The following is a 15,903-nucleotide window of genomic DNA, read 5'->3' on the forward strand; positions in this document are numbered from 1 at the left end:
ATACTTTGGTTTTGTTGGCACGGTATAACGCTTAACTTATCCCCCTACTACATTAAGTTTCCTCAGGTTACAGCTGTTGTTTCATATGCAATAGAGTCAAGCTAATTAGCTCGACGTGCTGTAGGCTACCCATTGTTACTAGCAGAGATGAACTTCTGTGAATATTATAACATGGATTTTTATACAAATATAGTCAAAAAGTGGGTTCCGTTACTGAACAGTAAACGTTTAGCTGAAGCCAGCTGCCAAGATAGTTTGTATTATTATTATTATCATTATTATTATTATATAAAAAAATCATGCAGCTTTCAATCATGTATGCATAAGATGAAGTCTTACATTTCACCTTCTTCTCAGATATGCCACATTCAAGGCCAATAAGGACTCAAATGATCTGACTTCCTCTGTGAGCTCTGATGGACACGATGAGCAGGGATGGCTTTCTCAAACTGGCTGCAAGAGGCAAAACCCGTACCTTGGCAGAATCTGCTTTCACATCCTTTGCTGAACTTGTGTGGCCCCAGGCACTTGGTTGGCAGAAAAATTGCGGCTTGACTGAGATTTGGTACTTAATTTAGTTCCAATTGACAACAAATAAGCAATTCAGTAAACACACGCACGCACACTTACAAACTAGGAAATAGTCATTTAAAAGTCTTTATCAGAATCAGAATTGGGGGAAATTTAACTATGTGAACAATTAACAAGAACTAAGACCCAACAATTCTAGTCAGAATATGAGCCTGATATTGCTCCATTGGGATGTGATTATGGGGCACGTTTCAACTGATACAGGAGGCGAATCCTGTAGGAAGAACACCCGAACCATCCTTCTCCACAATTGCCTTAACATTGTTTTCTGGTCGTTTTTTAGTTATTGCACTGTCAATATCTTCTACAACAGACGCAATGGCGAAATCTACATGTCTACCTTCTAGCAACATTGTTTTTGTTAGGGAGAACCAGGATGAATGAAACACTTTGTAATTAAACGTCATTTACAAAGACATCATACCATACTGAAAGCTAATATTTTGTCACTAGCAACCTACATCTGTCCTCTGTCAAACACAGTGGCATTTTCAGCTCTGAACAAAATTGTTCTTCTGGTCCGAAACGCTCTGCTTCCTGACCTCAAATGTTGTGGGTGGGGCTAAGTTCGGCTGGCATCCAGGCTAAACTCCATAAACACACAAAATAGGAGTCATTTAAAAGTCTTCATTAGAATCAGAGGTAGGGGAAATGAACTAATACAACACAATAATTCCCATAACACACACTCAAAATAAAAAATAGTCATCAGATGGTCCAAAGCTGTGAGCATCCACAGGCAAAAGGAAAGCCTCTCACTCCCCCCCCCCCACCCCCAGCCAAGGACACAGGACCGCTATCTTCACTGTCAGCGGCCCTAAGGTGCTTGAGAACAACATCGCCCCCAACAATGAGACCTTTTTTTAGTGTATGCTAAATATCAATAATAATTCTGATGGAGCCAACTCTGTCCAAGGTCTCCCACAACTGCCCCAAGGTGAAGATAGCCTTTTTTTTCAGACTCAACCTGGGTTCCCTTGGGTATTTGGACCTGAACATGGTATGGACGCTGTAGCACCCGAGATGAAGATAATCTTACCACAAAATATTCCATTCTGGTTGAATTCTTCTGATGTAGGCCTGTCTCCAAATGGCCAGTGCAGTGTCTTGGAACTAGAAATACAATGACAATTTCATTACTTTTCCTTTTTATGTCATTCCTGAAAAGCTAAAGGAAAAACTGTAATGTGCCAACCGAGTCATGTTTGATTGTTCATTGAATGACATCACAGGACCAGAATGCTCTGCAAGTGCACAGAATGTTTTTTTGTAATAACTGTGCTAGTTGTTTACTTTAGTAATATCAGCCATCAGGTAATTTATGCCTTAAAGTGTGTTCCAGTTAGTGCCACCCTTGCCTGCTGTTCTGTGCCAGGGTATAAAAAACCTTTGCCATCCTGCATTAGTGTAAGTCTGTTGTGAAGTTCTGTGCATCTGCGAATAAATGGCAGTAAAGGCAAAGTTTTCCCCTGTCTGCGTGAAGTGAATGCTACAATACTATATGATTTCTAGTTCTAGGCCTACTGTAGTGTATATTTAGCCTATAAATCTAGACGCACCCTAGCGGTAGTGTTATTATGGTTCTGTAATTCATCTATAAGCTACACAAATGCTGTTTGGTGTTGTATTAGGTGTTTTTACTACTTGGCTGCGTAATGATCAGTATAAATTGCAATGGCAGTCGCTTAAAAGCTTAGCATTTGGTCTAGCTGGGAGGTAATCACACACAGGGACAAATGAGCATACGACTAAGCAATGCACAACAATTAGAATGACAATAATCAAATCGAAGAAATAAAATAGTGTAGTCTACATTAACACCGTAGTAGCACACTTGATAAAGTAAATACATAATCGTCAGCTCCTGTCATGAAGCCGAAAACATAGCCTACTAGCAACAACACATTGCAAAAGGGTTGCTTTCTCCTAGTTAGCTATGATCAAATAAAACTTGACCAACAAACCGTGTAATAGGCGTAGCGTTAACCACTTGCAACAGGCTACAACGTGAGAAAACTGACGCGCAACATTGAACGAGACAAATTTTAATAACTCATGCAATCTTATGTATCATTCAGTACCACGGTAAATATCGATATAAACTAATGCTATAGCTATATGCTAGTGATTAAAAAAAAGTCAGGAGAACTGCGCTGACAATGGGACTTGACCTAACAGCTCGTCCAGAGATGTGGGGCTTGACCTTGCGGCTCCTCTTACTGGCTCTGCAAGGAGCACCACCTGCAGTGTGGGACAGTAGGCCTACGTTATGCCCCTGTACGGGATTCTGTATGAAAAACAGATGCAATTGAGAGGGATGAGCTTGTGGTTAGTGAATATTTTATTTACTATTAGTTTCAGTCAGTGTATCACAGAGCATGGCTCTGGTGTACCATATTCGTAATGCATTAGTCCCAGAATAAAACTGCAAGTTCAAGAGGCATCCACGTTCACTATCTTACGACGTCACGTCGCAGACTGTGCTTTTATTACGTCATTAGGATTCTGTTGTTTATGTGGAATGTTAGTTGTTTACAGTTTTATTCTGAACATTACCTGGCTGGTGTGCAGACGTTTTTTTTTTTATCGCTCTTGATTTTAGAATAGGCTACATATCAACTGACTTAAAACTCATAAGGTGTGTGTTTGCCCACATGATCATGGGTGCAACGGTGGTCGAAGGTAAGAAAATAATGGAAGGCTACTCCTAGGCCATTTAAATATTGACTGATATTATTTTCAGCACATCCTAATATTCCAATCATGATTTCAGGTGAGCCACACGGTGGCGTACCTTCATACATGCCACCTTCATTGGAATTTTCTGGCCTTGAAGGCCAAACTGAGGCCATGATCATGGATCAAAACAATCCATTCAAGGTCTTAATTGATCAAAAAAAAGTAAGTGTGGCTAAATAACGGAAGAATTAAGAACGGAAGTTAGAATACTACAGTGTATTAACAGAATATATTCTGAGAAAAACAGAATAAATATGGATATTCATTAAGTATAATTACATCATGTACATCTATAAATAATAGAACACTATGGGTGGGATAGGGTAGTGCAACTGGGGGGCAGGGGGGTCTGTTGAGGGGCTAAAAATGGACAGGAGAAAGTTTCAAACGTGAAGACCATTTACCATTTTTTTTTTACCCATCGGCACATACCCACAGGTGCAAAGTCCAAACAAGGAAAAATACCTGTTGGGTATGAAGGTTTGGCTGCAGACCCAGATGGGAATTCAGCGTGTGGGACAACACCTTCCCCAACTGAACGGCACTGTCCCCTTACCTGAGGAGGTACCTGCTTTAGTCAACCCAGCAGTTTAGTGCTTGAGATTCTGAAACTGCTCTGGTTCTGATCTGATCAGCGGCCAAGATGCTGAAACTACTTTAGTTCCTATTCAATTACACACCAACATACTATAAATAAATCACTCAGATATACATACCCTGATTCTCACCCAAGATACTGAAGCTGTTTTAGTTCTGACCCGATTACACACCTATACTGAAAACACTCTGATTCGACATGATGGGCACATACTCCATTCCGGACTGCCTTTCAGCAGATAAGCTGTTCCCCAGTAACCCAGTCCCCCTTTTTGTACCCTCAGGCTGCGTTAGCGGCTGCTGCCTGCCCCTCTGTGGTGGATGACGGCTGGACATCATTCATGTTCAGCATGATCCATCGGATGGTGACGGAGGAGAACGGCCGAGCTGAGCTCTGGGCCACCGTGCTCCAGTTTAAGGAGCAGGCCCTCGTCCAGGAAGCCCAAGCCAAACTCGACCTGCTGTCCTGCCAACCAAGGCAGGTGTTGCCCATATGATCACACACACCTATACACACTTAAAGCACATTCACACTAGAGCCTTTGGTCCGGATCCAATTTCGTTTAGAATGTGGGCCATTTTTTTGCCCATATCATACACCGATACACACGTAAATGCACTCAGCTCTACTGTCTGATAGACTGGTGTCCAAATGTAGATAGATTTACGGTGATAAGATACATTGCGGTGATAATGTAGTGGTTAAGGAGCTGGGCTAGCTAAAGTTATGGATTCAATTCCCGGCTTCCACAGTTGTGCTCTTCAGCAAGGCACTTAACCTCGAGTTGCTCTGGGGACAGTGGCCTTGTAATACCTGTAATATAAATGACATAGAAGTCGCTTTAGATATAAGCGTCTGCTAAATGAACCAGAAATTCAATTCAAATCAATTGCAAATTTGATTTAAAATATATAGTGCACACATAGTTACTATGATGTTGCTAGGGTAGACAGTGTGGTTGTTATGCTAAATAAAGTGGTTGCTATGCTGGTTGCTACGGTTATCATTTTGGTTGCTATGGTGGTTACTAGGTTTATATTTTGGTAGTGGTTGCTAGGTTGCTGCTAGGGTAATGGAGATGGTTGCTAGGGTAGATATGGTGGTGGCTATGTTAAATAAAGCAGTTGCTAAGCTGGTTGCTAGGGTAATCATGTTGGGTGCTGTGGTAGTTGCTAGGTTGGCATTATGGTAGTGATTGCTAGGTTGTCGCTTGGGTAATTGAGATGGTTACTATGGTGTTGCTAGGGTAATCCTATTGGTTTCTATGGTGATTGCTAGGATGACATTATGATGGTGGTTGCTAGGTTGTTGTTTGGGTAATTGAGATGGTTGCTAGGTTGTTGTTAGGGTAGATATGGTGATTGCTAGGCTAAATAAAGCGGTTGCTATACTGGTTGCTAGGGTAATCATATTGGTTGCTATGGTGGTTGCTCGGTTGACATTATGGTAGTGGTTGCTAGGTTGTTGTGGTTTCCATGCTAGTTGCTAGGGTAATTATGTTGGTTGCTATGGAGGTTGCTAGGTAGGAATTAAGTGGACATGGATGTTGATAAACAGATAGTTTAATGGATGTTGATAGATACTATAGTGGATCAAGAACAGACATTTAATCTGGAGATGCAATTTATTCAACTACACAATAGCACACAGGACAACAGGATGAATAGGTGTACAGTATATTAACTTAACACATTAACAGTTATTCAGCTACCCAATAGCATAAAGAACATACCTGGGAGGCTGAATAGGCTAAATTAACAAGCCAGCGAGTCCAACAAACAAGTTAAAGTGCCCTCTTGCGGCTGTAGACGGTATTGTTTACTTTTTGGTTCATGTCAGTCAGTATAAATTAACATTTTAAAACATGTTAAATTATATATATTTTGATATAAGTCACAACTGACTATAAGTCACAGGGCCAGCCAAACTATGAAAACAAGTGCGACTTATAGTCCGGAAAATACGGTAAGTATAAATGTGACTGCTTGAGGCCTTGCTAGTCAAGGTTGATGCTGCTTGTTAAATGACTGGCTGCCTGACTACTGCTCCCTCCTACTCTCCTGTCCTGTCTGTGCAGGTGTGGTGAAGAGACAGGTCAAGGCCCTCTTACGGAGAGTATTCGTGTGACCTCCCAGCTGATGCACCAGCAGGTGGGCTATCTGTTTCCTGCAAATGGTCTCCTTGCAATAGTCAAAAAGCGAAACTGACAGGCTATGCAATGTAAAATACATTTTGATGTCTAACGGAACTTAAATTCAGCACTGTATTTCTCAGTGGTCCTTAAACAAACAAACTGATATAAAATGACCTGATATAAAATGTCTGAATGAATTGTGTCTTATTAAATATTATGATGTCTAATTATGAACTCTCTTTTGTCTGTAATATTTATTGTTATTCTAAGGTCTCCTTTTGCACTGTAGCATGATTGACAGTCCTCGTCTGTAAGTCATTTTGGATAAAAGTGTCAGTTGCAAATGAATACATATAAGTGTAAATGTTTTATTTTTGTCTGCAGGCCCAGATGAAGAAGCTTATTCAGGCCACTCAGGCTGCAAGCGAGGACAGGAAGATGCTCCTGAAACACCTGGCCGACCTCAAGACCCAGAGAGCATCAACCATTCAGCTGCAGAAGCAAGCTGAGGTCTACCGAAAGGTCAGGGGTCACCAGGAAACACACAACCAGCAGGAAAACACACCACACATTGCGGTCATCAGGAAAACAGACGACAATACAGTCACCAAGACAACACACACAATAAAGTCACTAGTAAAAAACACACATACTATAGTCACCAGGAAAACACACACACACACACACCTCAGCCACAGCTGCCTGCAGTGGAATGATTTGACGTCATAATTCAACTTTGCAGGAGGCCCAAATGTCTGAGTCTGTCGTAGAGACCTCAGTTCTGCAACCTGGTCAGATGCAGCGAACAGACCTGAAGGCCCCGGAGGCCAGGCTGGTCTCCCCTGCAGCATCTGTAAGTCATTGACTGATTTGTTTCCCTTTAAGCCACCTGTACTTACTGTGGGAAGGCCTGTGCCTATCTGATGTACAATACCGGTACTCTTACAGCCGGCCTACACCGGCTACACAATTGAAGCTCTCCATACAAAGAAAATTGTTGCAGCATAAATCATTATACTTCACACTGTAATCTAACCAGATTACATGATAGCAGTGTACAGTATTTCCATCTGTGAACTTGTAAATACCATACTGTAATCCACCCAGATTGTGCCCTTGAGTAAGGTGCTTAACCCCAAGTTGCTATGGGGACAATGTAGTCCCTTACAATAGAATTGACATATGTAAATTAATACATGTACATTTAAATAACAGTGCATTCATTTCCAGGCTCCTGACCAGGACACTAAGGTCCTCTACTCTGAGGTGCAGGATACTGAGGACCAGACCTTTGAACAAGATCTGAGTCTAAAGGTGGCGATGGGAGAACACCAGGAGAAGGTGGACAAGTCCTCATACGAAAATGATAAGTATGAAGAGCTCTCCACAAAGGTATGTGGTGTGCAGAGTGACTATAAGGGCATGATCAGACAGGGGCTGGTTTGTCACTCGTAAAACAGTGAGGTGCACTATATTTTGATAAAAACATGATGGTTGTTGGGCGATTTTCCTCCTCGAGTTGATTTTTCAATTGGAGGTGAAATAAGCAGCCCGTTAAAAGCTTACTGCCTTTACAACACAACAGAAAATCAAAACCAGTTTTGTTACAGATACATCATAAATCATGTACTGATCATGTATAGATAAACCATAAATCATATACTTCAGCTAGTCTTATTCGTTCAGACATATCAAGCATAAGGACATTGTAGACACAGAAGCAGGTTGCACCATTTCTCATATGGTCTCAGTGATGACCTTTCTGATACATTTCTGTGTGTCCAGGATCTTTATGACCTGCTTTTGGCTAAGCAAGGCGAGCTGGAGGAGATCTTCCAGAAGAACGGCACTCTCCGTACTCTGTCTCCGAAGTATGAGGTGGCTTCTCATGATGCTGCAGTGATGCCGGACGACACAGAGGACAGTGACCTTCAGTACAAAGACGACTTTGAGTCCGGCGAGGATGAGGCTGAGACCTGCTCGTCCCTCAGCAGCACTGATGACTGCGTAGAGTTTCTGGTGAGACCCTGCCTGACCTCTGACCTTCCCACAGAGTTCTAACCATATATATATATACGTCGATACCGCATGGTTCTAACCATAGATATATATACGTCGATACCATATGGTTTTAATACCCAACACAGGTGACACTTGGCACAGGCTGGGTCACATACTAGAGGCAACAAATATCAGGCTATTTTTAACACTTTTCTTTGGAACCTAATGTTCTGTTTGGTCTGATAAGAACCAGCATCAGACTGACCCGTAAATGTACAACCCAAGTCTTTTGGGGTGATGGAGAAGATTTCTCCAGGCACTAACGTCTAAGCACTAAACTAAGATTGTCACATTCCCAGCCTTCACCTGGTCCTTTAAGATCCTGTAAGTAAAACTCACATTCTCTCTTTTAGCTCACTGACAGTGCCGTGTCCGCTGCGGAGGAGACACGCCGAGTCTCAGCCCATTCTGACCAGCAGGCGTTGGGCCAGCTTAACCGCGAGGACAAGGCCGCCCCCTCCAACACCAGGGCTCAGGACCAAGCCTCCTGGAGCACTAAAGCTGGGCAGGCGGGGTCAAAGGTCACGATCCCCACCAGACAGCTGCAGGTGCAGGCCCTTGACACGCCGCACCACCCGGGCAAGGTGGAGATGCTCGTGCACCACGCCGTGCAGGAGATGTGGCAGAGCTTTGAGCTTGGACAAGACCCAAAGGATCTCTCCGGAGTCCGAACCCCCAGGCCATCGGAGCAGTATCTGGTGATGGATACCCCTGGACAAGCCACAAACACCATCAGCAGACGCAGTTACAACAAGGTTCGATAAGAGTCGAGGGAATAGGCAACAATACAACTTAATTGCATTGAGATGTTGTTCATTGATGTTTGTTTGTATTATTTCTGTACATGTGCAGCTCATCTTTGATCTGTCCTGGGAGACCCTTCAGGACCTCTGTGCCAAAGACCCTACCACACAGCCTGTGTGGAAACAAATTCAGCCTGAGCGCCGTAACTATGTCAACAAGCTGAAATCCTTTGATGGCCTTTCAAAAGTCCAGGTAAAGCAATAACATTTGAATAGACAATATATGACATCTGCCCATCTGTTTAAGACATCTATTTAAAAACTTCTGTAGAATTCCTGAGTCATTTTAACTAACAAACATCCTGTAATAGACCCTTTCAAATATGTTCCCAGAGGGTTTCAATGTTCAGAAACGTTCAAAACCAACGCAGATACTTTGGAATGAAAATGTGTAATGCTCTACAAAATGTTGTTTTTTAAATTTCGCATCTGTTTGTTTATTAAGTTGAAAGGGTCTATAGAGGGCTAATAGTCTCCTGTCTTTATCCAGCATTACATCACTGAGGAAGTCTTCAAGCGTTGTGGCCTCCAGGAAGGAAAAGATGCAGGGGCTTATGGGAAGGTTTTTGCCCACATTTTCAAAGGCCTCAATATGGAGAAATATGATCAGATCTTGGTGAGTTCCAATGCTGCAAGAGCACAACACTACATATGTTCTTTGGAACTGACCCATCATGATATATATAGGGCATACTGTAAAACATCCAGTACATGTTTGTAAATGCAATTACAGTTCCTTATCACCCGGAGAGAAGAAATACTCTTTTCTGATTGGCTGGGTGGCTTTAAATTCTGAATAACGGGACACCTATGAAGTAGATCTGGTTAAAAAAAGTTTAATCGCCGCTTCATATAACTAACATAGTAGGAAGACGGTTGAGCCTGGAGGCAGGCTTCACAACAATGGAATCAAACACAAAAAAATGGTATAAACACTGAACACACTAACTCTTCACATCAACTCGGTCCTCCAGATCAAAGACATACCTGTGGAGGAACACCAGTGGCGTGACCAAGACCGAGAGGCCTACGATGTAAAGAACAAGTACGCCAAAGTGGTTTTTGATCACTTAATAGACGACACCCTCACATGCCTGCTTGGCCTTTCAAAAAAGAAAAACAAAAGGTCCTAAAGCCCCTCCCATCCCCTGTGCCCCCCAAACCCCATTACTCCCTATTAAATGTCCTTGCAATTGTAGTGGTACGCCTTCTTCTTATAGGAGAGTGGTTGGTTACAGACCAACTAATGCATACAATGTATTGTAAAAGAGTTTAATCTAAAGTGTAAACTGGTAGTAATAACAAAAATTATGTATTTATCTATTTATTTATTTACCTTAATATTTAATATATATTTAGATCCAAATACACTTTTATGAATTTTCAAACCAGTTCAAATATATATGATCTGAATCCAGGACATTTTTCGCTCTGTAATACAATCTGCTTTTTCCTGGATAAGCTAAATTCAGGACAATCCCAGAAAGTATTGAAGGCATCACCTTGTTGAATTTATGTTACATTCAAAAGCTGAGATATATTTTGTCACTTTTGTTTTCATATGTTTATTTATTTATTCATTTGCAAGAGCTGTCTACATGTGAATCAAAAGTAAATGTATATATTTGTGAATTAAACAAACAAATCTGACCTCATATCAATTAATTGTAAATTTCACTTTTGTCTATTTTTCCTTCACCTCCCCTGAAGTCCTGAACACTAATTCTCTATGACTCCATTTTGGATTTTCTTCTTTACATTGTTGTTCCAACTATCTACACATGTTTAGTAGGCTACAGCACATCAGCATTTCAAAAAAGCTTGAATGATGTTGCTGCTTTTATTGTAGGGAAACAAGACTGAAGTAGACTGCTGTAAAAAGAGAGAGAGGGAAAAAAGCAAAATAAGTGGGAAGAGGGTGAGACTTTAAATTAATTGGATGAGACTCAAAGGGGGGGTGCAAGTGTGTGTGTGTGTGTGTGTGTGGGGGGGGGGGCGGGTCAGGGCCTTTTAAGGGTCAGTCAAAAAAATTCATTCTTTTAAAAGATGTCACCAGCTGGCCCGTCGCCACTCACACAGCGTCCAACATCAACGTCACTTACACCGTCATGTTGCTCAGGGGCCCTGGGTGTAAAAACAGCATAATTACAACAGAGGACCGCAACCATGCAGTTTGTGCATGTAGTATGAGGTTCTCATTACCTGGTGGAGTCCCCAGAGCAGAACCTGATAGCATCCATTTGCTGCAGGTGCAGGTGCTGTCTCATTAGATTAGATTCAACTTTATTGTCATTGTGCAAAGTACAAGTACAAATCCAACGAAATGCAGTTTGTGTCTGACCAGAAGTGCAAAAAAGCAGAAAAGTGCAATGTGATATACAAAGTATAGACAGGTGGTGCAGTTTGTGCATGTAGTATGAGGTTCTCATTACCTGGTGGAGTCCCCAGAGCAGAACCTGATAGCATCCATTTGCTGCAGGTGCAGGTGCTGTCTCATTAGATTAGATTCAACTTTATTGTCATTGTGCAAAGTACAAGTACAAATCCAACGAAATGCAGTTTATGTCTAACCAGAAGTGCAAAAAAGCAGAAAAGTGCAATGTGATATACAAAGTATAGACAGGTGGTGCATAGGCAGGAAAAGAAATATAGTGCAGTGTAGACAGTAGAATGCAGTTGGTTTACGGAAGGTGGTTTAGAGTAATATAAATTAGATATTAATATGTGCAGTGTATTAGCAGTTACTTTATAAGAGCAGAATAAATATGGCTATGTGATATGAACAGTGTTGGGGAAGTTACTTTTTTTAAAAAGTATTGTTTGCTCGTTGCTCGTTACTTCTATAAAAAGTAATCCGTTACTTTATTAGTTACCCTCTATGGAAAGTAACTTTTTATGTTACTCGTTACTTTTACATTATGGAGGACATAACAGGTATTTCTTTTGTGCTCTTTATTATAAAAAAAAGACCAAACACAACACTTGACAAGAAAACATTATTAGGACAGCGGGTAACCATGAAAATTGTGCACTTTTTGAAAGAAACATGAAACTTCTACCATAGTTAGGTTATACCATGAGGTTTATTTTCAGATTGGGAGGGAAGTCAAATTTGACCTCTGAGGCCCGGGAGAGGTCAAATCCAAGATGGCAGCCAATAATATTCAAAAGTGCCTCACGTTGGAACCAAACACAGTAGAAAAACACTTAAGGTGTCATTTCCCACTAACTTTTGGGTGCCCATTCTGTATCTTATAACTTTGAAACCACCAGAGTTCAAGAAAATGCATTTATGTAAAGGTCAAGGTAAACAAAACATCAAAATATTCATTTTTTATGTATCCCAATTAATTTCTTTGTTGTCGCTGTATTATTCAGTTATTAGGTGTTATTTCATGGTGGCTAAATTCATTTCTTTACAGCACAGAATTATCCACAGGTGACCCCACTAGACCATTTTCACAGACCACCTGCAATACCACCGCTGGTTGAAAAAACCCTGCTTTAGAGAGTTGTTGCTACAGGCCACAATGCAGCACAATGTAGAGAGCACTTCAATCGACATATTCTAACAGGTAAACATATTGACTATGAACAAACAATATTATTACATAATTACATAATATTATTCATGTTGCAAATTAATTTAACCATAGCCAGGAAGGAGTTTTCCTTGGTAGTTAGCTTTTGAGTTAAAAATCATGGACATTGATCAAAATAATTATCCTAGCTAAACTAGAAGATAGTCTGGAACATTTATGTGAGCTGAAGCTAGTTTAATGATTGAACAGAGTATATTGTAGATATGTCAGCTTGGTAATGTGAAATTTGTTATGGCTGAAATAGGTAATGTTAACAGAGTAGCCTAGTTAAAGGGACACCAGGCAACGTTTTTGTGTTAATTACTCATCTTCGTAAGTCGGTATATGGTTAAATGACTCGTTACAGGGCGAGTGAAGACTCTCTCGCCCGCCCCTATTGCCTGTAGGAAGAATATCCCGCTTGCAAGTTCAGTGTATCCTACCCGCCGACCGAAGCAGGCAGGCTAACAAAACGCTAGAGATTGTTGAAAACGTGTGTATGGCAGAGCCGGCGAAGAAGCAACGAAAACCCCTTGACAGAAGAAGACGCTTAAAGAAAAGGAAAAGAGCTTCAGACCCGGCGAGGGAAGTTTAAAGTAGAGAAAAAGCAGCAGGCTTGCCTGGTGTCCCTTTAAATAGTCGGTCAACCGGGCTTGAACACATTTGTAGCTAGCATGTTAATATAAGGCTGTGTCTTTAATTACTACTTAATTAATTACTTCTTACTGTTAAGACTATCAATTGGGAGATTGTTAGGGCAGGTTTTGTGGTGGACTGATGCTCAACGTTTGTACCATCAAGTACCATGTTGATGAAGGCCAAGAGAGATGGTGGCACAGCCCTCTGCTGGCAGTTTTCTTTGAATGATCCGTCAAAAGAGAAAGATGAATTAAGGATCTCTTTGCACACTACTTGTGCTGCTCGCATTAAGTGCATGGCATCACTGTCAGTTTGACAGACTATCATGAGAGCTGGTCCAATGTCCTTCTCAAAATTCAGGAGTGTGTCTCTTCCGCGTAAATGTGCCCTCAGATGTGGAAGCTCAGAAAGCAGTCGTTCTTTCAGTCTTGTGGTGTGAATCCATTACCTATTTCAGCCATAACAAATTTCACATTACCAAGCTGACATATCTACAATATACTCTGTTCAATCATTAAACTAGCTTCAGCTCACATAAATGTTCCAGACTGTCTTCTAGTTTAGCTAGGATAATTATTTTGATGAATGTCCATGATGTTTACCTCAAAAGCTAACTACCAAGGAAAACTCCTTCCTGGCTATGGTTAAATTAATTTGCAACATAAATAATATTATGTAATTATATTGTTTGTTCATAGTCAATATGTTTACCTGTTAGAATATGTCGGTTGAAGTGCTCTCTACATTGTGCGTACTGTGGCCTGTAGCAACAACTCTCTAAAGCAGGGTTTTTTTAACCAGCGGTGGTATGGCAGGTGGTCTGTGAAAATGGTCTAGGGGGGTCACCTGTGGATAATGCTGTGCTGTGAAGAAATGAAATTAGCCACACATCTCATGAAATAACAACTAATAACTGAATAATACAGGGACAACAAAGAAATGAATTAGGGTACATAGGGTACATAAAAAAATAATATTTTGATGTTTTGTTTACCTTGACCTTTACATAAATGCATTTTCTTGAACTCTGGTGGTTTCAAAGTTATCAGATACAGAATGGGCACCCAGAGGTTAGTGGGAAATGACACCTTGTTTTTTTTTCACCAAGTGTTTTTCTACTGTATTTGGTTCCAACGTGAGGCACTTTTGAATATTGTTGGCGGGCATCTTGGATTTGACCCCTCCCGGGCCTCAGAGGTCAAATTTGACTTCCCTCCAAATCTGAAAATAAACCTTATGGTATAACCTAACTATGGTAGAAGTTTCATGTTTCTTTCAAAAAGTGCACAATTCCCCTTGATTTGAGGGCTTAATCGCTGTACTATATAGGCTATTATAGGCTTCAACACCACCACCAAGACCGAGAGGCCTACAATGTGAAGAACAAGTACGCCAAAGTGGTTTTTGACCACTGGTAGTAATAACACAAATGATCAAAACAGTTTTATTTTTTTTAAATTTATTTATTTATCTATTACCATGTTTATGTATACTTTGGTTTTGTTGGCACTGAATAACGCTTAACTTATCCCCCTACTACATTAAGTTTCCTCAGGTTACAGCTGTTGTTTCATATGCAATGGAGTCAAGCTAATTAGCTCGACGTGCTGTGCCCATTGTTACTAGCAGAGATGAACTGTGAATATTATAACATGGATTTTTACACAAATATAGTCAAAAAGGGACTATAGCCAAAAAGGGTTCTGTTACTAAACAGTAAATGTTTAGCTGAAGCCAGCTGCCAAGATAGTTATTATTATTATTATTATTCTAAATAAATTCATGCCGCTATCAATCATGTATGCATAAAATGAAGTCTTACATTCCACCTTCTTCTCAGATATGCCACATTCAAGGCAAAAAAGGACTCAAATGATCTGACTTTCTCTGTGAGCTCTGATGGACTCGATGAGCATCGATGGCTTTCTCAAACTGGCTGCAAGAGGCAAAACTCTTCAGATTTTTGGACACCTGATACCCTGTTTGTACCTCGGCAGAATCTGCTTTCACACCCTTTGCTGAACTTGTGTGGCCCCAGGCACTTGGTTGGCAGACAAATTGCATTTGACCGGTTTGACTGAGATTTGGTACTTAATTTAGTTCAAATTGACAAAAAAAAAGCAATTTAGTAAACACACGCACACACACACTTACAAAATAGGAAATAGTCATTTAAAAGTCTTTATCAGAATAAGATTTGGGGGAAATTGAATTATGTGAACAATTAACAACAAATAAGACCCAACAATTCTAGTCAGAATAGAGTCTGATACTGCTCCATTGGGATGTGATTATGGGGCGCATTTCAACTGATACAGGGGGCGAATCCCGTAGGAAGAACACCCAAACCATCCTACTCCACAATTGCCTTAACATTGTTTTCTGGTCGTTTTTTTTAAAGTTATTGCACTGTCAATATCTTCTACAACAGACGCGATGGCGAAATCTACATGTCTACCTTCTAGCAACATCGTTTTTGTTAGGGAGAACAATGAACAATGTTAGATGAATGAAACACTTTGTAATTAAATGTCATTTACAAAGATACCATACTGAAAGCTAATATTTTGTCACTAGCAACCTTCTGTTTGCCACTAGCAAGCATCTGTCCTCTGTCAAACACAGTTGCATTTTCAGCTCTGAACAAAATTGAATATGATTGAATAAGCCACTTGTCCGTCATCTATTGACGTGCTACTTCCACCACTCACATCGAAGCCAACCCGTGACGCTAATAACAGACTCACAGTTGCTTCT

General features: G+C 40.7%; 1 protein-coding gene across 1 annotated transcript; it reads left to right on the forward strand.

The window, feature by feature from the left end:
• The first annotated feature begins 3,232 nt into the window (after nt 1-3,232).
• LOC125288970 lies at nt 3,233-10,138 on the forward strand. The gene is made up of 13 exons (XM_048235683.1): nt 3,233-3,273; nt 3,365-3,492; nt 3,769-3,894; nt 4,212-4,405; nt 6,006-6,078; nt 6,447-6,584; nt 6,805-6,915; nt 7,293-7,454; nt 7,848-8,081; nt 8,477-8,878; nt 8,976-9,119; nt 9,417-9,542; nt 9,901-10,138. The coding sequence occupies exons 1-13, from the start codon at nt 3,246-3,248 to the stop codon at nt 10,057-10,059; spliced, it is 2,025 nt and encodes a 674-aa protein (XP_048091640.1). The 5' UTR covers nt 3,233-3,245; the 3' UTR covers nt 10,060-10,138.
• Nucleotides 10,139-15,903: the final 5,765 nt, after the last annotated feature.

The sequence above is a fragment of the Alosa alosa genome, chromosome 23 (genome assembly GCF_017589495.1).
Source record: "Alosa alosa isolate M-15738 ecotype Scorff River chromosome 23, AALO_Geno_1.1, whole genome shotgun sequence".
Classification (NCBI taxonomy): Eukaryota; Metazoa; Chordata; class Actinopteri; order Clupeiformes; family Clupeidae; genus Alosa; species Alosa alosa.